We start from the raw sequence: 26,353 nt of genomic DNA on the forward strand, positions 1-26,353 counted from the left end.
CATCGGGTGGGGGGGGGGGGGGGGGGCTTAGCACGAACTTGGCGAGACCCCGCCCAGGAACAACGTCCCGGGAGGTCACATGATCAGAAACGGCTTTTCCCATAGCATAGTGTGGGAGGTGTACACGCCGTGTACACGGAGCACATTTCTAATAGTTCGCTCTGTAATAGGCTGGACTAGGCTGGACAAGGCTAGCCTAGCCTCGAGAAGGTCTAACTGGGGGGGTCTGGCACAAATTTGGTGAGAAACCGCCCAGAAACAGCGTCCCAGGAGGTCACAAGATCAGAAACGCCGTTTCTCATAGTATAGTTTGGGAGGTGTACACGCCGTGTACACCTCCCACACTATACTATGGGAAACGTCGTTTCCCATAGTATAGTGTGAGAGGTGTACACTGTTCATTTCTAATAGTTTTGGCTCATAGCCTGCCACCCTGACACCCTGCCACCCTGTGGAATTATGCTTGAACTGCAAGATAGGACCCTAAAACTTAAACAAAAGTGAAAAACATCTGTGTGGGTAATCCGTAAGACTGATGGGCGAACAAGTGGTGTCCACGGGCAAAGGGGGGCCCCGAGGACATGTACAGTCCTCCCCCTGAATTTTCACGCCCCCACAGGCTGCACAGTGGGGTCTGGAAATTTGGCCGTGTACACTTCCAATAGTCGATGCCTTATGTGCACGCCAAAGTGAATAGGGGTAATAATAATAATAATAATAATATTAATATTAATATGTCTGTGGTGGCTGTTCAGGTACAATAATATAATATAATAATAATAATATTAATATGTCTGTGGTGGCTGTTCAGGTACAATAATATAATAATAATAATAATAATATTAATATGTCTGTGGTGGCTGTTCAGGTACAATAATATAATAATAATAATAATAATAATATTAATATGTCTGTGGTGGCTGTTCAGGTACAATAATATAATAATAATAATAATAATATTAATAATATGTCTGTGGTGGCTGTTCAGGTACAATATGATATAATGATGTGATGACATTGTGTAGTATTTGGGTCAGAAGGAGACAATAGAAAGGTGTGGTAACGTTGTGTTGGGTCAGAAGGAGACAATAGAAAGGTGTGGTAACGTTATGTTGGGTCAGAAGGAGACAATAGAAAGGTGTGGTAACGTTGTGTTGGGTCAGAAGGAGACAATAGAAAGGTGTGGTAACGTTGTGTTGGGTCAGAAGGAGACAATAGAAAGGTGTGGTAACGTTGTGTTGGGTCAGAAGGAGACAATAGAAAGGTGTGGTAACGTTGTGTTGGGTCAGAAAGACAATAGAAAGGTGTGGTAACGTTGTGTTGGGTCAGAAGGAGACAATAGAAAGGTGTGGTAACGTTGTGTTGGGTCAGAAGGAGACAATAGAAAGGTGTGGTAACCTGTGTGTAACGTTGTTCCAGGTGAAGAGCATCCAGGACGCGGTGCGGGACAGGAAGCAGAGGTTCAACTTCCTGGGGGAGGAGGTCAGCCTGGTGCCCTCGGTGGGGATCTTCATCACCATGAACCCTGGATACGCAGGACGCACCAAGCTGCCGGAGAACCTCAAGGCTCTGTTCAGGTCAGGACCGTTTTACCATTTACTATGTCAATCCAGAGTGACTTACAGTAAACAAGGTAATACATCACATGCATAGAGACAGTAATCTAGGATCATAGGTAATATAAGGACCTATCATTGGTCTAAAGTGTGTAATATAAGGACCTATCATTGGTCTAAAGTGTGTAATATAAGGACCTATCATTGGTCTAAAGTGTGTAATATAAGGACCTATCATTGGTCTAAAGTGTGTAATATAAGGACCTATCATTGGTCTAAAGTGTGTAATATAAGGACCTATCATTGGTCTAAACTGTGTAATATAAGGACCTATCATTGGTCTAAAGTGTGTAATATAAGGACCTATCATTGGTCTAAAGTGTGTAATATAAGGACCTATCATTGGTCTAAAGTGTGTAATATAAGGACCTATCATTGGTCTAAAGTGTGTAATATAAGGACCTATCATTGGTCTAAAGTGTGTAATATAAGGACCTATCATTGGTCTAAACTGTGTAATATAAGGACCTATCATTGGTCTAAAGTGTGTAATATAAGGACCTATCATTGGTCTAAAGTGTGTAATATAAGGACCTATCATTGGTCTAAAGTGTGTAATATAAGGACCTATCATTGGTCTAAAGTGTGTAATATAAGGACCTATCATTGGTCTAAAGTGTGTAATATAAGGACCTATCATTGGTCTAAACTATGTAATATCAAAACATTTATAATCCGGACCATCATCTTCTCAAACAAAAGAAAATAAATCAAGAAAGTTTCTGCATTTTTTCAGAAAGAATTCAAGAAATCCATAAACAAATAAAAAACATTAAACAAAATAGTGAAACTAGCCCGTCTACAAGTTGTGCTTTCTCACTGATTGGCTCTTACAGACCATGTGCCATGGTAACTCTCTCTTCTGATTGGCTCTTACAGACCATGTGCCATGGTAACTCTCTCTTCTGATTGGCTCTTACAGACCATGTGCCATGGTAACTCTCTCTTCTGATTGGCTCTTACAGACCATGTGCCATGGTGGTGCCAGACTTCGAGCTGATCTGTGAGATCATGCTGGTGGCCGAAGGCTTCCTGGACGCTCGTCTCCTGGCCAGGAAGTTCATCACCCTGTACACCCTGTGTAAAGAGCTACTGTCTAAACAGGTAATATTATATTATTAATAATATCACTGTGTGTAAAGAGCTACTGTCTAAACAGGTAATATTATATTAATAATAATATCACTGTGTAAAGAGCTACTGTCTAAACAGGTAATATTATATTAATAATAATATCACTGTGTAAAGAGCTGCTGTCTAAACAGGTAATATTATATTAATAATAATATCACTGTGTAAAGAGCTACTGTCTAAACAGGTAATATTATATTAATAATAATATCACTGTGTAAAGAGCTGCTGTCTAAACAGGTAATATTATATTAATAATAATATCACTGTGTAAAGAGCTACTGTCTAAACAGGTAATATTATATTAATAATAATATCACTGTGTAAAGAGCTGCTGTCTAAACAGGTAATATTATATTAATAATAATATCACTGTGTAAAGAGCTACTGTCTAAACAGGTAATATTATATTAATAATAATATCACAGTGTAAAGAGCTGCTGTCTAAACAGGTAATATTATATTAATAATATCACTGTGTAAAGAGCTACTGTCTAAACAGGTAATATTATATTAATAATAATATCACAGTGTAAAGAGCTGCTGTCTAAACAGGTAATATTATATTAATAATATCACTGTGTAAAGAGCTACTGTCTAAACAGGTAATATTATATTAATAATATCACTGTGTAAAGAGCTACTGTCCAAACAGGTAATATTATATTAATAATAATATCACTGTGTAAAGAGCTGCTGTCTAAACAGGTAATATTATATTAATAATAATATCACTGTGTAAAGAGCTACTGTCTAAACAGGTAATATTATATTAATAATATCACTGTGTAAAGAGCTGCTGTCTAAACAGGTAATATTATATTAATAATATCACTGTGTAAAGAGCTGCTGTCTAAACAGGTAATATTATATTAATAATAATATCACTGTGTAAAGAGCTACTGTCTAAACAGGTAATATTATATTAATAATATCACTGTGTAAAGAGCTACTGTCTAAACAGGTAATATTATATTAATAATATCACTGTGTAAAGAGCTGCTGTCTAAACAGGTAATATTATATTAATAATATCACTGTGTAAAGAGCTGCTGTCTAAACAGGTAATATTATATTAATAATAATATCACTGTGTAAAGAGCTACTGTCTAAACAGGTAATATTATATTAATAATATCTCTGTGTAAAGAGCTGCTGTCTAAACAGGTAATATTATATTAATAATATCACTGTGTAAAGAGCTACTGTCTAAACAGGTAATATTATATTAATAATAATATCACAGTGTAAAGAGCTGCTGTCTAAACAGGTAATATTATATTAATAATATCACTGTGTAAAGAGCTACTGTCTAAACAGGTAATATTATATTAATAATATCACTGTGTAAAGAGCTACTGTCTAAACAGGTAATATTATATTAATAATAATATCACTGTGTAAAGAGCTGCTGTCTAAACAGGTAATATTATATTAATAATAATATCACTGTGTAAAGAGCTGCTGTCTAAACAGGTAATATTATATTAATAATATCACTGTCTAAAGAGCTACTGTCTAAACAGGTAATATTATATTAATAATAATATCACTGTGTAAAGAGCTACTGTCTAAACAGGTAATATTATATTAATAATAATATCACAGTGTAAAGAGCTGCTGTCTAAACAGGTAATATTATATTAATAATATCACTGTGTAAAGAGCTGCTGTCTAAACAGGTAATATTATATTAATAATATCACTGTGTAAAGAGCTGCTGTCTAAACAGGTAATATTATATTAATAATAATATCACTGTGTAAAGAGCTGCTGTCTAAACAGGTAATATTATATTAATAATAATATCACTGTGTAAAGAGCTGCTGTCTAAACAGGTAATATTATATTAATAATAATATCACTGTGTAAAGAGCTGCTGTCTAAACAGGTAATATTATATTAATAATATCACTGTGTAAAGAGCTACTGTCTAAACAGGTAATATTATATTAATAATATCACTGTGTAAAGAGCTACTGTCTAAACAGGTAATATTATATTAATAATAATATCACTGTGTAAAGAGCTGCTGTCTAAACAGGTAATATTATATTAATAATAATATCACTGTGTAAAGAGCTGCTGTCTAAACAGGTAATATTATATTAATAATAATATCACTGTGTAAAGAGCTGCTGTCTAAACAGGTAATATTATATTAATGATAATATCACTGTGTAAAGAGCTGCTGTCTAAACAGGTAATATTATATTAATGATAATATCACTGTGTAAAGAGCTACTGTCTAAACAGGTAATATTATATTAATAATATCACTGTGTAAAGAGCTACTGTCTAAACAGGTAATATTATATTAATAATAATATCACTGTGTAAAGAGCTGCTGTCTAAACAGGTAATATTATATTAATAATAATATCACTGTGTAAAGAGCTGCTGTCTAAACAGGTAATATTATATTAATAATAATATCACTGTGTAAAGAGCTGCTGTCTAAACAGGTAATATTATATTAATAATAATATCACTGTGTAAAGAGCTACTGTCTAAACAGGTAATATTATATTAATAATAATATCACTGTGTAAAGAGCTGCTGTCTAAACAGGTAATATTATATTAATAATATCACTGTGTAAAGAGCTGCTGTCTAAACAGGTAATATTCTATTAATAATAATATCACTGTGTAAAGAGCTGCTGTCTAAACAGGTAATATTATATTAATAATAATATCACTGTGTAAAGAGCTGCTGTCTAAACAGGTAATATTATATTAATAATAATATCACTGTGTAAAGAGCTGCTGTCTAAACAGGTCATATTATATTAATAATAATATCACTGTGTAAAGAGCTACTGTCTAAACAGGTCATATTATATTAATGATAATATCACTGTGTAAAGAGCTACTGTCTAAACAGGTAATATTATATTAATAATATCACTGTGTAAAGAGCTACTGTCTAAACAGGTAATATTATATTAATAATAATATCACTGTGTAAAGAGCTACTGTCTAAACAGGTAATATTATATTAATAATAATATCACTGTGTAAAGAGCTGCTGTCTAAACAGGTAATATTATATTAATAATAATATCACTGTGTAAAGAGCTACTGTCTAAACAGGTAATATTATATTAATAATAATATCACTGTGTAAAGAGCTGCTGTCTAAACAGGTAATATTATATTAATAATAATATCACTGTGTAAAGAGCTACTGTCTAAACAGGTAATATTATATTAATAATAATATCACAGTGTAAAGAGCTGCTGTCTAAACAGGTAATATTATATTAATAATATCACTGTGTAAAGAGCTACTGTCTAAACAGGTAATATTATATTAATAATAATATCACAGTGTAAAGAGCTGCTGTCTAAACAGGTAATATTATATTAATAATATCACTGTGTAAAGAGCTACTGTCTAAACAGGTAATATTATATTAATAATATCACTGTGTAAAGAGCTACTGTCTAAACAGGTAATATTATATTAATAATAATATCACTGTGTAAAGAGCTGCTGTCTAAACAGGTAATATTATATTAATAATAATATCACTGTGTAAAGAGCTACTGTCTAAACAGGTAATATTATATTAATAATATCACTGTGTAAAGAGCTGCTGTCTAAACAGGTAATATTATATTAATAATATCACTGTGTAAAGAGCTGCTGTCTAAACAGGTAATATTATATTAATAATAATATCACTGTGTAAAGAGCTACTGTCTAAACAGGTAATATTATATTAATAATATCACTATGTAAAGAGCTACTGTCTAAACAGGTAATATTATATTAATAATATCACTGTGTAAAGAGCTGCTGTCTAAACAGGTAATATTATATTAATAATATCACTGTGTAAAGAGCTGCTGTCTAAACAGGTAATATTATATTAATAATAATATCACTGTGTAAAGAGCTACTGTCTAAACAGGTAATATTATATTAATAATATCTCTGTGTAAAGAGCTGCTGTCTAAACAGGTAATATTATATTAATAATATCACTGTGTAAAGAGCTACTGTCTAAACAGGTAATATTATATTAATAATAATATCACAGTGTAAAGAGCTGCTGTCTAAACAGGTAATATTATATTAATAATATCACTGTGTAAAGAGCTACTGTCTAAACAGGTAATATTATATTAATAATATCACTGTGTAAAGAGCTACTGTCTAAACAGGTAATATTATATTAATAATAATATCACTGTGTAAAGAGCTGCTGTCTAAACAGGTAATATTATATTAATAATAATATCACTGTGTAAAGAGCTGCTGTCTAAACAGGTAATATTATATTAATAATATCACTGTGTAAAGAGCTACTGTCTAAACAGGTAATATTATATTAATAATAATATCACTGTGTAAAGAGCTACTGTCTAAACAGGTAATATTATATTAATAATAATATCACAGTGTAAAGAGCTGCTGTCTAAACAGGTAATATTATATTAATAATATCACTGTGTAAAGAGCTACTGTCTAAACAGGTAATATTATATTAATAATATCACTGTGTAAAGAGCTACTGTCTAAACAGGTAATATTATATTAATAATAATATCACTGTGTAAAGAGCTGCTGTCTAAACAGGTAATATTATATTAATAATAATATCACTGTGTAAAGAGCTGCTGTCTAAACAGGTAATATTATATTAATAATAATATCACTGTGTAAAGAGCTGCTGTCTAAACAGGTAATATTATATTAATGATAATATCACTGTGTAAAGAGCTACTGTCTAAACAGGTAATATTATATTAATAATAATATCACTGTGTAAAGAGCTGCTGTCTAAACAGGTAATATTATATTAATAATAATATCACTGTGTAAAGAGCTGCTGTCTAAACAGGTAATATTATATTAATAATAATATCACTGTGTAAAGAGCTGCTGTCTAAACAGGTAATATTATATTAATAATAATATCACTGTGTAAAGAGCTACTGTCTAAACAGGTAATATTATATTAATAATAATATCACTGTGTAAAGAGCTGCTGTCTAAACAGGTAATATTATATTAATAATATCACTGTGTAAAGAGCTGCTGTCTAAACAGGTAATATTCTATTAATAATAATATCACTGTGTAAAGAGCTGCTGTCTAAACAGGTAATATTATATTAATAATAATATCACTGTGTAAAGAGCTGCTGTCTAAACAGGTAATATTATATTAATAATAATATCACTGTGTAAAGAGCTGCTGTCTAAACAGGTAATATTATATTAATAATAATATCACTGTGTAAAGAGCTGCTATCTAAACAGGTCATATTATATTAATAATAATATCACTGTGTAAAGAGCTACTGTCTAAACAGGTCATATTATATTAATGATAATATCACTGTGTAAAGAGCTACTGTCTAAACAGGTAATATTATATTAATAATATCACTGTGTAAAGAGCTACTGTCTAAACAGGTAATATTATATTAATAATAATATCACTGTGTAAAGAGCTACTGTCTAAACAGGTAATATTATATTAATAATAATATCACAGTGTAAAGAGCTACTGTCTAAACAGGTAATATTATATTAATAATATCACTGTGTAAAGAGCTACTGTCTAAACAGGTAATATTATATTAATAATAATATCACTGTGTAAAGAGCTGCTGTCTAAACAGGTAATATTATATTAATAATAATATCACTGTGTAAAGAGCTACTGTCTAAACAGGTAATATTATATTAATAATAATATCACTGTGTAAAGAGCTGCTGTCTAAACAGGTAATATTATATTAATAATAATATCACTGTGTAAAGAGCTACTGTCTAAACAGGTAATATTATATTAATAATAATATCACAGTGTAAAGAGCTGCTTTCTAAACAGGTAATATTATATTAATAATATCACTGTGTAAAGAGCTACTGTCTAAACAGGTAATATTATATTAATAATAATATCACAGTGTAAAGAGCTGCTGTCTAAACAGGTAATATTATATTAATAATATCACTGTGTAAAGAGCTACTGTCTAAACAGGTAATATTATATTAATAATATCACTGTGTAAAGAGCTACTGTCTAAACAGGTAATATTATATTAATAATAATATCACTGTGTAAAGAGCTGCTGTCTAAACAGGTAATATTATATTAATAATAATATCACTGTGTAAAGAGCTACTGTCTAAACAGGTAATATTATATTAATAATATCACTGTGTAAAGAGCTGCTGTCTAAACAGGTAATATTATATTAATAATATCACTGTGTAAAGAGCTGCTGTCTAAACAGGTAATATTATATTAATAATAATATCACTGTGTAAAGAGCTACTGTCTAAACAGGTAATATTATATTAATAATATCACTTTGTAAAGAGCTACTGTCTAAACAGGTAATATTATATTAATAATATCACTGTGTAAAGAGCTGCTGTCTAAACAGGTAATATTATATTAATAATATCACTGTGTAAAGAGCTGCTGTCTAAACAGGTAATATTATATTAATAATAATATCACTGTGTAAAGAGCTACTGTCTAAACAGGTAATATTATATTAATAATATCTCTGTGTAAAGAGCTGCTGTCTAAACAGGTAATATTATATTAATAATATCACTGTGTAAAGAGCTACTGTCTAAACAGGTAATATTATATTAATAATAATATCACAGTGTAAAGAGCTGCTGTCTAAACAGGTAATATTATATTAATAATATCACTGTGTAAAGAGCTACTGTCTAAACAGGTAATATTATATTAATAATATCACTGTGTAAAGAGCTACTGTCTAAACAGGTAATATTATATTAATAATAATATCACTGTGTAAAGAGCTGCTGTCTAAACAGGTAATATTATATTAATAATAATATCACTGTGTAAAGAGCTGCTGTCTAAACAGGTAATATTATATTAATAATATCACTGTGTAAAGAGCTACTGTCTAAACAGGTAATATTATATTAATAATAATATCACTGTGTAAAGAGCTACTGTCTAAACAGGTAATATTATATTAATAATAATATCACAGTGTAAAGAGCTGCTGTCTAAACAGGTAATATTATATTAATAATATCACTGTGTAAAGAGCTACTGTCTAAACAGGTAATATTATATTAATAATATCACTGTGTAAAGAGCTACTGTCTAAACAGGTAATATTATATTAATAATAATATCACTGTGTAAAGAGCTGCTGTCTAAACAGGTAATATTATATTAATAATAATATCACTGTGTAAAGAGCTGCTGTCTAAACAGGTAATATTATATTAATAATAATATCACTGTGTAAAGAGCTGCTGTCTAAACAGGTAATATTATATTAATGATAATATCACTGTGTAAAGAGCTGCTGTCTAAACAGGTAATATTATATTAATGATAATATCACTGTGTAAAGAGCTACTGTCTAAACAGGTAATATTATATTAATAATATCACTGTGTAAAGAGCTACTGTCTAAACAGGTAATATTATATTAATAATAATATCACTGTGTAAAGAGCTGCTGTCTAAACAGGTAATATTATATTAATAATAATATCACTGTGTAAAGAGCTGCTGTCTAAACAGGTAATATTATATTAATAATAATATCACTGTGTAAAGAGCTGCTGTCTAAACAGGTAATATTATATTAATAATAATATCACTGTGTAAAGAGCTACTGTCTAAACAGGTAATATTATATTAATAATAATATCACTGTGTAAAGAGCTGCTGTCTAAACAGGTAATATTATATTAATAATATCACTGTGTAAAGAGCTGCTGTCTAAACAGGTAATATTCTATTAATAATAATATCACTGTGTAAAGAGCTGCTGTCTAAACAGGTAATATTATATTAATAATAATATCACTGTGTAAAGAGCTGCTGTCTAAACAGGTAATATTATATTAATAATAATATCACTGTGTAAAGAGCTGCTGTCTAAACAGGTAATATTATATTAATAATAATATCACTGTGTAAAGAGCTGCTATCTAAACAGGTCATATTATATTAATAATAATATCACTGTGTAAAGAGCTACTGTCTAAACAGGTCATATTATATTAATGATAATATCACTGTGTAAAGAGCTACTGTCTAAACAGGTAATATTATATTAATAATATCACTGTGTAAAGAGCTACTGTCTAAACAGGTAATATTATATTAATAATAATATCACTGTGTAAAGAGCTACTGTCTAAACAGGTAATATTATATTAATAATAATATCACAGTGTAAAGAGCTACTGTCTAAACAGGTAATATTATATTAATAATATCACTGTGTAAAGAGCTACTGTCTAAACAGGTAATATTATATTAATAATATCACTGTGTAAAGAGCTACTGTCTAAACAGGTAATATTATATTAATAATATCACTGTGTAAAGAGCTGCTGTCTAAACAGGTTATATTATATTAATAATAATATCACTGTGTGTAAAGAGCTGCTGTCTAAACAGGTAATATTATATTAATAATAATATCACTGTGTGTAAAGAGCTACTGTCTAAACAGGTAATATTATATTAATAATAATATCACTGTGTGTAAAGAGCTACTGTCTAAACAGGTAATATTATATTAATAATAATATCACTGTGTGTAAAGAGCTACTGTCTAAACAGGTAATATTATATTAAGATTAATATCACTGTGTAAAGAGCTACTGTCTAAACAGGTAATATTATATTAATAATAATATCACTGTGTAAAGAGCTGCTGTCTAAACAGGTAATATTATATTAATAAAATCACTGTGTAAAGAGCTACTGTCTAAACAGGTAATATTATATTAATAATTTCACTGTGTAAAGAGCTACTGTCTAAACAGGTAATATTATATTAATAATATCACTGTGTAAAGAGCTACTGTCTAAACAGGTAATATTATATTAATAATAATATCACAGTGTAAAGAGCTACTGTCTAAACAGGTAATATTATATTAATAATAATATCACTGTGTAAAGAGCTGCTGTCTAAACAGGTAATATTATATTAATGATAATATCACTGTGTAAAGAGCTACTGTCTAAACAGGTAATATTATATTAATAATAATATCACTGTGTAAAGAGCTACTGTCTAAACAGGTAATATTATATTAATAATATCACTGTGTAAAGAGCTACTGTCTAAACAGGTAATATTATATTAATAATAATATCACTGTGTAAAGAGCTGCTGTCTAAACAGGTAATATTATATTAATAATAATATCACTGTGTAAAGAGCTGCTGTCTAAACAGGTAATATTATATTAATAATAATATCACTGTGTAAAGAGCTACTGTCTAAACAGGTAATATTATATTAATAATATCACTGTGTAAAGAGCTACTGTCTAAACAGGTAATATTATATTAATAATATCACTGTGTAAAGAGCTGCTGTCTAAACAGGTAATAATACTAAAACAAATGAACATTATTGCCAGACCCAGGGGGTCGGCCTACATGAGGCTTTGTCTGTCCCCCTTTCGTCCATACATGGGCATAAAAGGGACCTCGGTCTGTCCCTCTTTTCTCCATACATGGGTTAGACAGTTTGTAGGTGTGTTGCGTACTAGGAACTTATTCTGGATCTGGCAGAACCAGGTCTCCTGGTCCTGTTATTATTATTTCTAACTCATTCACTGCCAGAGTAAATAAATAAATAAAGCCCAGACTGACAGCGATTTTTGGTTTTCCTTACCTTTTCAACTAGTCACAGAATATTTATCTCCAGTATGATCGATCCCCTGATGGTTGTTAATCACTGATGGTTTCACTGTGCTTCCCCTGATGGTTGCTAATCACAGAGGGTTTCACTGTGCTTCCCCTGATGGTTGCTAAACACTGAGGGTTTCACTGTGCTTCCCCTGATGCTTGTTAATCACTGAGGGTTTCACTGTGCTTCCCCTGATGGTTGCTAAACACTGAGGGTTTCACTGTGCTTCCCCTGATGGTTGCTAATCACAGAGGGTTTCACTGTGCTTCCCCTGATGGTTGCTAATCACAGAGGGTTTCACTGTGCTTCCCCTGATGGTTGTTAATCACTGAGGGTTTCACTGTGCTTCATCTGATGGTTGTTAATCACTGAGGGTTTCACTGTGCTTCCCCTGATGGTTGCTAAACACTGAGGGTTTCACTGTGCTTCCCCTGATGGTTGCTAAACACAGAGGGTTTCACTGTGCTTCCCCTGATGGTTGCTAATCACAGAGGGTTTCACTGTGCTTCCCCTGATGGTTGTTAATCACTGAGGGTTTCACTGTGCTTCCCCTGATGGTTGTTAAACACTGAGGGTTTCACTGTGCTTCCCCTGATGCTTGTTAATCACTGAGGGTTTCACTGTGCTTCCCCTGATGGTTGTTAAACACTGAGGGTTTCACTGTGCTTCCCCTGATGGTTGCTAATCACAGAGGGTTTCACTGTGCTTCCCCTGATGGTTGCTAAACACTGAGGGTTTCACTGTGCTTCCCCTGATGGTTGCTAATCACAGAGGGTTTCACTGTGCTTCCCCTGATGGTTGCTAATCACAGAGGGTTTCACTGTGCTTCCCCTGATGGTTGCTAATCACAGAGGGTTTCACTGTGCTTCCCCTGATGGTTGCTAATCACAGAGGGTTTCACTGTGCTTCCCCTGATGGTTGTTAATCACTGAGGGTTTCACTGTGCTTCATCTGATGGTTGTTAATCACTGAGGGTTTCACTGTGCTTCCCCTGATGGTTGCTAAACACTGAGGGTTTCACTGTGCTTCCCCTGATGGTTGCTAAACACTGAGGGTTTCACTGTGCTTCCCCTGATGGTTGCTAAACACTGAGGGTTTCACTGTGCTTCCGCAATAGGCCATTGAATATATACAATGACCTCCTCCCCGCCCGGCTCCCCTCGCCCCAACACGGGCCAATTGTGTTCACATAGACACCCGACAAAGCCGGATGCACCGCGGTGGATTCAAACCCACAACCTCCAGTGGGGAGACTTGACCACTGCACCACCCGAGCACATAATAATAATAATAATAACAATACTATTACTACTGCTGACTGTTTGTCTGTTGTTTTATGACTGTTTGTCTGTTGTTTTATGACTGTTTGTCTGTTGTTTTATGACTGTTTATCTGTTGTTTTATGACTGTTTGTCTGTTGTTTTAGGACCACTATGACTGTTTGTCTGTTGTTTTATGACTGTTTGTCTGTTGTTTTAGGACCACTATGACTGGGGTCTGCGGGCCATAAAGTCGGTCCTGGTGGTGGCGGGCTCGTTGAAGAGAGGAGACCCGGGCCGGGCGGAGGACCAGGTTCTGATGCGCGCTCTGAGAGACTTCAACGTCCCCAAGATCGCCACGGACGACATGCCCGTCTTCATGGGGCTGATCGGAGACCTGTTCCCCGCCCTGGACGTCCCCAGGAAGAGAGACATGGACTTTGAGGCGTACGTCAAGCAGTCTGTGCTGGACCTGAAGCTGCAAGCAGAGGACAACTTTATACTGAAGGTCTGAAACCTGATCCACTTTATTATTTTAAACCCTGGCTATTCAAAAATAGCAGATCTACAAGTTCACAGCGAGTACATTTCTAAAATGGCCAATAGATGCTACGGTATTCAGTTTAAAGGTTCTATGACATTCATTTGCACTTTTTTATTTTTTATGTTTTTGGGGGGGTTTTATGACCTCTGAACCTGAACTTTGAACATTCAGTGGATTTTCTGTGGTCTGGGGTTTTCTGAATAATTAGGCTGAAAAGTAATCTGTGACCCTAACCCTGGACTTTGATGTCACAGTCTATTAATCCCGCCCCTCTCCGCTCCGCTCCTCCCCTCCCTTATCCATTCCTTTTGGGGCGGGGGGGAGCAGAGGCAATGATTGACAGTCAAAATCTCAACAGCGACACCCGCAGGCAAAGATTTCTTTTTTCATTGCAGTTGAAAAGGCTTTAGAAATCAGAGAGAACAAATCCTGCTATGGATCACTGGAGTGGATTTTTCAGTAACAAAACGGAAAACAGCTTCCTGTCGGAAGTCCTTTTCGGTGCATTGTATATTTATTGATTCAAATGTTTTTAAAAACATTCTTGAGAGCAACGTTTAGTTGTAAATGACATGATGTGTTTGTTTACATGGCTGTCATGTTGGATACAGCATAACATCAAGCAGCGCAGGTTGATATGAGCAGGTGTTCTGAGTCTTTAATTAGACAGGTTGATATGAGCAGGTGCTCTGAGTCTTTAATTAGACAGGTTGATATGAGCAGGTGTTCTGAGTCTTTGATTAGACAGGTTGATATGAGCAGGTGTTCTGAGTCTTTAATTAGACAGGTTGATATGAGCAGGTGCTCTGAGTCTTTAATTAGACAGGTTGATATGAGCAGGTGTTCTGAGTCTTTAATTAGACAGGCTGATATGAGCAGGTGCTCTGAGTCTTTAATTAGACAGGTTGATATGAGCAGGTGTTCTGAGTCTTTGATTAGACAGGTTGATATGAGCAGGTGCTCTGAGTCTTTGATTAGACAGGTTGATATGAGCAGGTGCTCTGAGTCTTTAATTAGACAGGTTGATATGAGCAGGTGCTCTGAGTCTTTGATTAGACAGGTTGATATGAGCAGGTTCTCTGAGTCTTTAATTAGACAGGTTGATATGAGCAGGTGCTCTGAGTCTTTGATTAGACAGGTTGATATGAGCAGGTGCTCTGAGTCTTTAATTAGACAGGTTGATATGAGCAGGTGCTCTGAGTCTTTAATTAGACAGGTTGATATGAGCAGGTGTTCTGAGTCTTTGATTAGACAGGTTGATATGAGCAGGTGTTCTGAGTCTTTGATTAGACAGGTTGATATGAGCAGGTGTTCTGAGTCTTTAATTAGACAGGTTGATATGAGCAGGTGCTCTGAGTCTTTAATTAGACAGGTTGATATGAGCAGGTGTTCTGAGTCTTTGATTAGACAGAGGTCTGTTATTAAGCTCATTGGTCATTATTCAGAAATAACACACCGCTGAATTCAACGATTGACCAATCAGAATCAAGCATCCAACCAAGCTGTGTAAAAAAGCGAGTTAAAATACGCCTAGGGTTCTGACGTAACATGGATGTAATATATGATGGTAATTTGTAAATGAAAAATACTCTTCCCCTACTACCAGGTGGTGCAGCTAGAGGAGCTGCTGGCGGTGCGCCACTCGGTGTTCGTGGTGGGTAATGCAGGCACCGGCAAGAGCCAGGTTATGCGGGCGCTCCACAGAACCTACCAGAACATGAAGCGCCGGCCCGTCTGGACCGACCTCAACCCCAAGGCCGTCACCAACGACCAGCTGTTCGGGATCATCAACCCGGCCACCAGGGAATGGAAAGACGGTGATTGGTTGCTTTCCTTCCTGTGTCATCAACCAGGATCCAGAGCGATATATTCTCATTAAACGTAACATTGTGTGTTTTTCCTCCCAAAGGGCTGTTCTCTAAGATAATGCGTGAGCTGGCCAACGTGGCTCACAGTGGACCCAAGTGGATGGTTCTGGACGGAGACATCGACCCCATGTGGATCGAGTCCCTCAACACCGTGATGGACGACAACAAGGTGAGGAAGACTTAAAGACTTAAAGCTGGGGTCATCGCCATGCTGGCTTGTGGTGGACATTTTTGTCAAAAATCTATTTTTGTCACGGACAAAACGAGTGGACAGTAATATGACCAGAAACACATAGAGGGCGGCCATAGCTGAGTGGTTAGTGATCCCGCCTAGGGAGCCAGAGGCCCTGGTTGCCGCAGGTACGATTCCCGGCCAGGACAGCATATGTGTCGATGAAATGAAATTTGTCCCTGAGCAAGACTCTTAACCCCTAATTGCTCACAGGTTCTCATTGGAAACAAGACCGCAAGGACTTTCATGAACGACCTGTTAAAAGGAATTATCCTTAGAGAACTAGCCCTGAATGACCATAACAGGTCTGGAACTCTGAGAGTGTTCAAATGGAACCAAATGGAACCATTTGAACACTCCCAGAGTAGAGTTCTCAACGGGCCTGAACATTAAGGCTCGGCCCTAACTGGGCCCGGCTGGGCCGGCCCGAGGCTCGACCCGAACCCGACTTTAAAAAAAAAAACCTGATTGTGTATTTATCTATTATGAAGATTATGAAGATGGCGCTGATGCCACTGATTGATGTTAACTTACACTGTGCTTAGTTACACTGTGCTGATTTAAATGAAGTTAAAACCTTGTCTTTCTCACATGATGACACACCTCTGTGCATCGTCTGCATTTATCTACCTCTCTCTCTCTCTCTCTCTCTCTCTCTCTCTCTCTCTCTCTCTGTACACTGTGATCATTAACATAAAGATAGACCTGCTCCTCTCTCTCTCTCTCTCTCTCTCTCTCTCTCTCTCTCTCTCTCTCTCTCTCTCTCTCTCTGTACACTGTGATCATTAACATAAAGATAGACCTGCTCCTCTCTCTCTCTCTCTCTCTCTCTCTCTCTCTCTCTCTCTCTCTCTCTCTCTCTCTCTCTCTGTGTACACTGTGATCATTAACATAAAGATAGACCTGCTCCTCTCTCTCTCTCTCTCTCTCTCTCTCTCTCTCTCTCTCTCTCTCTCTCTCTCTCTCTCTCTCTCTCTCTCTCTCTCTCTGTGCACTGTGATCATTAACATAAAGATAGACCTGCTCCTCTCTCTCTCTCTCTCTCTCTCTCTCTCTCTCTCTCTCTCTCTCTCTCTCTCTCTGTGCACTGTGATCATTAACTGTACCTGTTAACCTGTTAGGTGCTGACCCTGGCCAGCAACGAGCGCATCCCTCTGAACCCCACCATGAGGCTTCTGTTTGAGATCAGCCACCTCCGTACCGCTACGCCTGCTACCGTGTCCAGAGCAGGTACAACCATGTTGTTGCTGTGTGGTGACTGTTCAGTTTGTCCCTCCAGGGATCCTGTACATACACTGTGTTGTTTGTCCCTCCAGGGATCCTGTACATACACTGTGTTGTTTGTCCCTCCAGGGATCCTGTACATAAACCCGGCTGACCTCGGCTGGAACCCGCCCGTGTCCAGCTGGATTGACAGCAGGGAGGTCCAATCGGAGAAGGCCAACCTGATCATTCTGTTCGACAAGTACCTCCCCCCGTGCTTGGACATCCTCAGATCAAGGTCTCCTTAACGACTAACTAGAGCCCTACCAGTTACCATGTTTTCACTGTTATAACGTTATAACGTCACTTTTATTTGATGAAGTTTCAGTTTGAGAAGATTTAAAGCAGCTTCTTTTTTTTTTTTAAGAATAAAAGGACATTTTGTCCAATTTGTAGGTAGGTTTGGTAAAACACACCACACTTAACAACACCATCAATAATCAATGAATATATCATAAGTATATCATGTATACATTGCTGCTATGCTCAGGCACCTGAGTCATATTATTTTAATCTCAGGTACTAGTGTAAATATGCAGATGACTTGTTTGGCTTTTTTGTTGGTTCTCTTGTTTGATCTCCCTTCCCACTTGCCCCCCTCCCTCTTCTTCCTCCCCCTCTTCTTCCTCCCCCTCTTCTTCCTCCCCCTCTTCTTCCTCCCTCTCTTCTTCCTCCCCCTCTTCTTCCTCCCCCTCTTCTTCCTCCCTCTCTTCTTTCTATGGAAATAACGTTGGGATGGGAGCGATGTGTTCTACCTTGTAAACCAGTGACGTGACAATAAACCTGATTCTGATGAATAAAACACAAACTGCAGGTTTAAGAGCATCATCCCGGTGACTGAGCAGAGCATGGTCCAGACGCTGTGTCACCTGTTGGAGTGTCTCCTGACCCCGGACCACGCCCCTCCAGACAGCTCCAAGGAGCTCTACGAACTCTACTTTGTGTTCGCCGCCGTCTGGGCGTTTGGCGGAGCGCTGTTCCAAGACCAGGTATGGAGGTCGTTCTGTGTCGGACGTAAAAGTAACCATACGACATCCTATGTCATTGGTTCTCAAAGTGGGGTCCGGGGACCCCCAGGGGTACTTGCGGCGGTTCCAGGGGGTCCCCAGCTAAATGATGGATAGGAACCAGATGGACCCTTATGGTTCTGTAACTCTGAGAGTGTACAAATGGAACCAAATGGACCCTAACGGGTCCATTTGGTTCCATTTGTACACTCTCAGAGTTAAATTAACATTGATTTTATAATATAAATTCGGGTCCCAGAGGTATAAATGCCATGAAATGGGGGTCCGTACCCCTAATACATGTCAAACTGGGGGTCCTTGACATTAAAATGGTTGAGAATCACTGCTAGAAAGCCGTATAAACCTTCTCTTATTGGGGTCCCTAGCTTATCTTTTCAAATGGGGGGTCCGCGGGCTAATAAGTGTCAATTTGGGGGTCCTTGACATGAAAAAGTTTGAGAACCACTGTCCTATGTTATAAAGCTCAGTCTGGTGTCCTTACAAAATCATATATATAGAGAACATTGAGAAGGTTCAGAGAAAGGCTACTAAATGAATTCCAGGTCTGAAAGAATTGTCATTATGAAGGAAGGTTAAAGGGTCTACACCATGAATTTTAACTTTTTTTTCATTTTTGTGTGTTTTTGGTCTCCCCCACCTCTCTTCTGTTCCAACAAATACCCGACTTCGAGCATGCAGGCTTTCATAGGCTATCTGTGGTTTTTATGTAAATTGGTCTGAAAACAGTCCGTCAGATTTGTTCCCCCACCCTACGTCACGTCTGGGAACAATTCCTCCCGTTTTTCAGTTCTAACCAAAAAAAAAAAATCCCAAAAAAAAAAAAACATTTTTTTTTTCATTTTTAATTTTTTTTAAATTTTTTCTTATTTTTTTTTTTTACTTTTTCCACACAGAACCAGGACATAACATGCATACAAACTGGCTCCATAGCGCCCCGTGCCAAACAGGACAATGTGGTATTGCAGGTGAAAGTGCTTTATAAGCCAGAGAGAAGTTAGTTGGAAAGAGTATATCTGAGGCTTGATTTAGGCTCAAACCTTTTGAAAAACGTTTGAGGGACATAAACAATATGATATCAAATATTATTATTATTTTTTAAATTCATGGTGTAGCTCCTTTAAGACATTTACAGTTACCAACGTTAGTATATAGGAAACACAGAGGAGATATGATTGAGGTCTGTAAACCTGTTCACATATGACTTCACTTCTGAGACAAGTACTGTTACCACTAAACTGTCACTCTGAAAAGAGAAAGAATGTCTTTACTCTTGGAGCTGTAAGAGCATGGAACAGACATCCAGAGGAAGTGGTCTACGCTCCTTCAGTCAATACCTTCAAGAATAGACTTTATAGAATAGAAATTCTGGTCATCATAAGACTGTCTGTACAATTATAGGGCTGGCTTCATAGACTGGTTAACCAACAGATTAAGAACATTTTAATGTAAAATATGAAATTATGCGTGTACTGTATGTATATGTGGGATTGTATGTTAGTTGTGGAGTCATTTGTGTGTGTGTGTGTGGGGGGGGGGGGGGGGGGGTTGAAGGGTAAGTACATTGTGATGTCACAATTTGAAAGGAAATATTGATATTGAGTTGAGTTGAGGATTGCATCCTGTGCCACAAATGTTTCAATACATTTAAATATATATTAAAGGACGACTTCACCACTTTTCAACATATCTTCATATAATAGGTCCTCACTAATGCTCATGATAAAATGATACCATTTTTTTCTAATCAGTCTGTGTCTCAGAGGAGGGCTGTAGACAGTTCAGAAACCCGTCTACCAGTGACATCATCGATGGGGAATCCAAGCTAATAGAAACTGCAGGCTTTGTATTCCTGGAAAGTTGCAATGCAATAATAGATCCCATTGTTCTCACCTTAATAAAAATCTGAATAAAAAATGGTAGTCTTTTTGGAAAAAAAAATCCTGCCTAACGATGATGTCACTGGTAGACGGGTTTCTGGACTGTCCACAGCCCTCCTATGAGACACAGACCAAGTAGAAAAAAATCACACCTGTGTGAAGGTAGCGGCGCCTTTGATATATTTTGTCATAGATATGTGTTTATAATGTGTTTATAGCCATGTGTCACGTGAAGCTTGACCAATCAATTTGTTGACGGGTCTGACCAATCAGAACGTTGACGGGTCTGACCAATCAGAACGTTGATGGGTCTGACCAATCAGAACGTTGACGGGTCTGACCAATCAGAACGTTGACGGCTCTGACCAATCAGAACGTTGACGGACCTGACCAATCAGAACCTTGGCGAGCCCGACCAATCAGAACGTTGACGGACCTGACCAATCAGAACCTTGGCGAGCCTGACCAATCAGAACGTTGGCGAGCCTGACCAATCAGAACGTTGACGCAAAAGCCAGGTATAGAGGGCTAATATCCGCTCTATACCTAAAGGTATAGAGCGGCTAGCGCCGCTAAAAATGGTATCATTTTATCATGAGCATTAGTGAGGACCTACTATATGAAGATATGTTCAAAAGTGGTGAAGTCGTCCTTTAAGTTAGTCTTAAGGGAGGACCAGCAGGCTGGCGGACCACGTTGTCACCATGACTCAGCCATAACCATATAAGGAGTTCCCAATGCAGCTACGCCCCAAATATGGAGTGTGTTGTTCTAACCTCAATGTGTCGTCATGGCATCAGCAAACAAATCAGTCAGCTCCATATATGGGCACAAAAGGGGATGTGTCCATATATGGGCATATACTGATGATATCAGGGATCTCCATACAGATGTGCCACTTCAAAACTTCACACGTTACTGTTCTTTCCCTGAAAGTGCCCTGAAAATGCATTTTTTTCCTCCCTGTTCTGCCCTTAAAAATGCACTGTTTTGCCCCTGAAAAGAAGTTGTCACTACACACCCCCGTTTTTCCCTTCAACAGACATCCATATACATGAGAACAAAAGAATGTGTGTTGAAGAAGGTGTGAGACTCATTATGAGGCGAAAGGTGATTTGAAGAGGTCCTTGACCAGTTGCTCAAATTAATTAGCATCATAAAAGCAGTGATCATCAAAATAATTCAGCATTTTAAATGCCCTTCTTTGTCCCTCTTATTGCCCTGGGAAAATGTACTGTCTTGCCGATGGCAGGACATTTGAAGTTTTGAAATGGCACATCTGTACATGGGCATAAAAGGGACATGGACTGACCGATACAGAGAGCTCCATATATGGGCATAAAACCAAAGGTTAACCATGTTAACCATTATCTTATGATTTGGCTGAAAAATAGCAGCTCTGTGAGCTTGTAGATCTGCTAAATTGAGATTTTTGAATAATATGAAAAGGGTTTTGAAGCATTTTTAACTCAAATCTGTGTGTGTGTGTGTGTGTGTGTGTGTGTGTGTGTGTGTGTGTGTGTGTGTGTGTGTGTGTGTGTGTGTGTGTGTGTGTGTGTGTGTGTGTGTGTGTGTGTGTGTGTGTAGCTGGTGGACCACAGGGTAGAGTTCAGTAAATGGTGGATGACAGAGTTCAAAAGCATCAAGTTTCCGTCTCAGGGAACCGTGTTCGACTTCTACATCCATCCAGACTCTAAGAGGTTTGAACCCTGGAGCAACATCCTGCCCTCCTTTACCATGGACTCTGACCTTCCACTGCAGGTACACACTGATGATATATATACATATACTTTTTCCCCCAAAGCCGAGGAGTTAGACAGGGATGCAGCCTGAGTCCAACACTCTTCAACATATATATCAACGAGTTAGCAAAAACGTTAGAACAGTCTACAGCTCCAGGCATCCCCTTGGCAAACACAGAAATCAAATGCTTACTTTTCGCAGATGACCTGCTGCTGCTGTCTCCAACCAAGGAAGGACTACAGCAGCAACTTGATCTCCTACACAAATTCTCGCAGACATGGGCCCTGACAGCGAACCTAACTAAGACTAAAATCATGATATTTCAAAAAAGATCCAGCTGCCAAAACCATCAATTTTTCCTAAATACGATCCCACTAGAACAAACAAAAAACTATACCTACCTTGGCCTAAACATCAGCAGCACAGGGAACTACAACCAAGCTGTAAAGGACCTGAGAGACAAGGCAAGAAGGGCATTCTATGCTATCAAAAGAAACATCAAAATAGACATCCCAATTAAAACCTGGCTTAAAATACTGGACTCTGTGATAGAACCAATTTCCCTCTATGGTTGTGAGATCTGGGGACCATTAGCAAACCATGACCTTGAAAAATGGGATAAACACCAAACCGAGACCCTACACACAGAATTCTGCAAATCCATTCTCCGTACCCAGCGAAAAACACCAAATAATGCATGCAGGGCAGAACTAGGACGATACCCACTCATAATCAAAATAAAAAAGAGAGCACTTAAAGGAGCATTTCACCCCTGGAAGAAACTGCAATCACTCAATGGTAATAGTATTTGTAGTAGATAACAGTAGCACAATTTAAAATTTGCACCCTATGGCCAGAAAAATAATGAAATCTGTGTGTTTGACTAGGTTTTGACTGGACTGCTTATTACTACAAGGACCATAATGCTTTTGGTGCACTGCCCCTCCTTGTGGCAGGGGAGGTGCGGTGTGGGTGGGATCTCCAACAACAACGTTGAAACAGCATGGCAGTGTTGCCATGTCTGCTTATTATAAGCGGCTTCTTTCTAAAATGTAGTTGATATTTGGGCTTGTATCCAAATGTTTTGATTGTTGTTTAAACCAGTGGTTCTCAAAGATGTTCATGTATTTTTCCACGGACCCCGATCTGAAATTATATTTTGTGCCAGGAAGCCCCAACCAAATATGTGTTGTTAAACGATTAAAAAATACTCCACATTTTGCACTTTTTTCCCCTCAAGATTTTTTGGAAAATAGCAGATCTACAAGCTCACAATGGGTAACATCGCAACGTGTTGTGAGCTTGTAGATCGGCATTTTTCAAATATATAATATCCCATGTTAAAGTGCTCTTGGCTTAGTTATCTTCTTTTGGGCTTGTTTTCATAGACCTGGTTTCTTATTTCTTTCACAATATCTGGCAACACTGGAAGTCAGTTTGTTTACCATCTCCACGTTGTATTTGGATTCTTTCACGCTTGCGCTTGTGAAACACTACACAGGATTATTATTTCATGTCAACATTCAAGTACAACTATCAGAAGATGTAACTCAGGTAAAGTAATGCGTCACTCTTCAAATTTAACAAAAGGTCCGCGAACAAATGCGCAGTTTGGGCTGTTTTCTGTGTTCTGTTGTGTCTAAAATCTCTGGCAGGAGGGGGGTGGGGGGCTGTCCGCTGGCTGCATGACGCGTCGAGACAACATGTAGTGCGGAAAGGAATGATGTAACATCTCGTGACGTAAATAACGTCACGAGATGTTCGAAGATTACTATATATCTCAAAACACAGATCATTCACAAAAATAATAATAATTGAGTCCTAAACTTCATTACCATTGGGTCAGTTTCTTCCAGGGGTGAAATGTCCCTTTAAGTTCTACAACCACCTAAAAGAAAGCGACCTAGATGCACTCCATAACAAAGCACTCACACACAGCGAAACTCTAGAGAGATGCCCCCTCAGCCAGCTGGCCATGGAACTCCGGGCACAAACACAAACAGAGCCACGAGATAGAAAACCCATCGGACCAAACAAAATTATAAAACAGCAAAAGGAAAACTACCTGACACATTGGAAAGAAGCAACACAAAAGCAGAGTAAACTAGAATGCTATCTGGCCCTAAACAGAGAATACGCAGTGGCAGAATACCTGAGCACCGTGACCGACCCAAAACAAAGAAAAATCTTAACTAGATACAGACTCAGTGAGCACAGTCTTGCGATCGAGAAAGGTCGTCACAGGCAGACCTGTATCCCGAGAGAAGACAGACTATGCACCCACTGCACACAAAAGGAAGTGGAAACCGAGCTACACTTCCTAACCGTCTGTCCATTGTACCAAGACATCAGAGACACATACTTCCCACAGATTACAACCACACACAGAGATTTTGAAAACATGACCAATGACAAAAAACTCCCATATCTGCTGGGCGAAGTACAACAATGTGCAAACACAGCAGCAAGATTCGTGAGTTGTTGTGATAGGAGAAGGATATCGAACGGAACACAACCACCCTAAAGACTAATCATTGTGTATATTCCTGCACTATACCTGCACCCAGTGATCTTGGTACATAGAAATTGATCTATTGAAGATTCTGACTTTCAAATGTACATTTTTTGTTTTGATTGTATTGCTTGTTGTATTGTGCTTTTTGCTTTGGCAATGTAAACGTATGTTTTCTCATGCCAATAAAGCCCATTGAATTGAATTGAATTGATATATACTGTATGTACTCTCTGTCTCTGTCTCTCTCTCTGTCTCTGTCTCTCTCTCTCTCTCTCTCTCTCTCTCTCTCTCTCTCTCTCTCTCTCTGTACTCTCTGTCTCTGTCTCTGTCTCTGTGTCTCTCTCTCTCTCTCTCTCTCTCTCTCTCTCTCTCTTTCTCTCTTCAGGCCTGCATGGTTCCCACCACATAGTCTTAATGTCTCTCTCTCTCTCTTCAGGCCTGCATGGTTCCCACCACAGAGACGGTCAGGGTTCGATACCTCATGGATCGTCTCCTGCTGCGCCGCCGCCCCGTTATGCTGGTGGGCGGGGCGGGGACGGGCAAGACCGTCCTGGTGGAAGACAAGCTGTCATCACTGGACCAAGACAAATACATGATGAAGAATGTCCCCTTCAACTACTACACCACGTCCTCTATGCTGCAAGGTTTATAATTATTATTACATTAAACTACTACTACACCATGTCTGCTCTGCTGCAAGGTTTATAATTATTATTACATTAAACTACTACTACACCACGTCTGCTATGCTGCAAGGTTTATAATTATTATTACATTAAACTACTACTACACCACGTCCTCTATGCTGCAAGGTTTATAATTATTATTACATTAAACTATATGCTGCAAGGTAATAACTATACTTATTATTACATTAAACTACTACTACACTACGTCTGCTATGCTGCAAGGTAATCTTACTACTTATTACTATATAATTGACAAAAGCTCTGAAGTTGGGCAGCGATTGGCTCACTCCACATGCCTCACAGACCCGTCACAGACTGTTGATCATGTTTTAGGCATCTTACCTCCATCAGTGATAAGTGGCTTTGGCGTTTTGGGTCTCTTGACCTGTATTTGTTAAACTAGTTTATATGATAGTTAGCAGTTTAAATGTTATTATAATAAATAACATTTAAACTACTACTACACCACGTCTGCTATGCTGCAAGGTAATAACTATACTTATTATAACATTAAACTACTACTACACCACGTCTGCTATGCTGCAGGGTAATTATTATAATAATAATAATAATAAATGCTGCAGGGTAATGTGAAACATTTAAATACACATGTCTGCTATGACACATTGTATAACCATAATAGGCTTAAGTGAAGAACCAGGCTCTTTACAATGTACGTACTGTACATCTTCCTCATGTCTTCCCTTTAACCCCAGCGGTGTTGGAGCGCCCCCTGGAGAAGAAGGCGGGCCGTAACTACGGCCCCCCAGGCAGCAGGAGGCTGGTGTATTTCATAGACGACATGAACATGCCGGAGGTGGACGCTTACGGCACGGTGCAACCACACACGCTCATACGCCAACACCTGGACTACAGCCACTGGTAAACTAACCCTAACCT

At 37.3% G+C, this 26,353-nt stretch overlaps 1 protein-coding gene across 1 annotated transcript in view; it reads left to right on the forward strand.

Annotated features, from left to right (window-relative positions):
• dnah9 (dynein, axonemal, heavy chain 9) overlaps positions 1-26,353 on the forward strand; it is a gene marked incomplete at both ends in the record, with an annotated part of 202,183 nt that overhangs the window by 116,189 nt on the left and 59,641 nt on the right. Inside the window, 11 exons of the mRNA XM_084061956.1 lie at positions 1,420-1,577; positions 2,582-2,720; positions 13,915-14,202; positions 15,845-16,055; positions 16,148-16,275; positions 17,460-17,568; positions 17,692-17,839; positions 18,416-18,590; positions 22,094-22,267; positions 25,201-25,408; positions 26,170-26,335. Of these exons, the coding sequence (XP_083918082.1) occupies positions 1,420-1,577; positions 2,582-2,720; positions 13,915-14,202; positions 15,845-16,055; positions 16,148-16,275; positions 17,460-17,568; positions 17,692-17,839; positions 18,416-18,590; positions 22,094-22,267; positions 25,201-25,408; positions 26,170-26,335 (1,904 nt within the window). The remainder of the gene's footprint in view (positions 1-1,419; positions 1,578-2,581; positions 2,721-13,914; positions 14,203-15,844; positions 16,056-16,147; positions 16,276-17,459; positions 17,569-17,691; positions 17,840-18,415; positions 18,591-22,093; positions 22,268-25,200; positions 25,409-26,169; positions 26,336-26,353) is intronic.

Source organism: Gymnoscopelus microlampas (assembly GCF_963454915.1).
Source record: "Gymnoscopelus microlampas genome assembly, chromosome: 7".
In the NCBI taxonomy this organism is placed as follows: domain Eukaryota; kingdom Metazoa; phylum Chordata; class Actinopteri; order Myctophiformes; family Myctophidae; genus Gymnoscopelus; species Gymnoscopelus microlampas.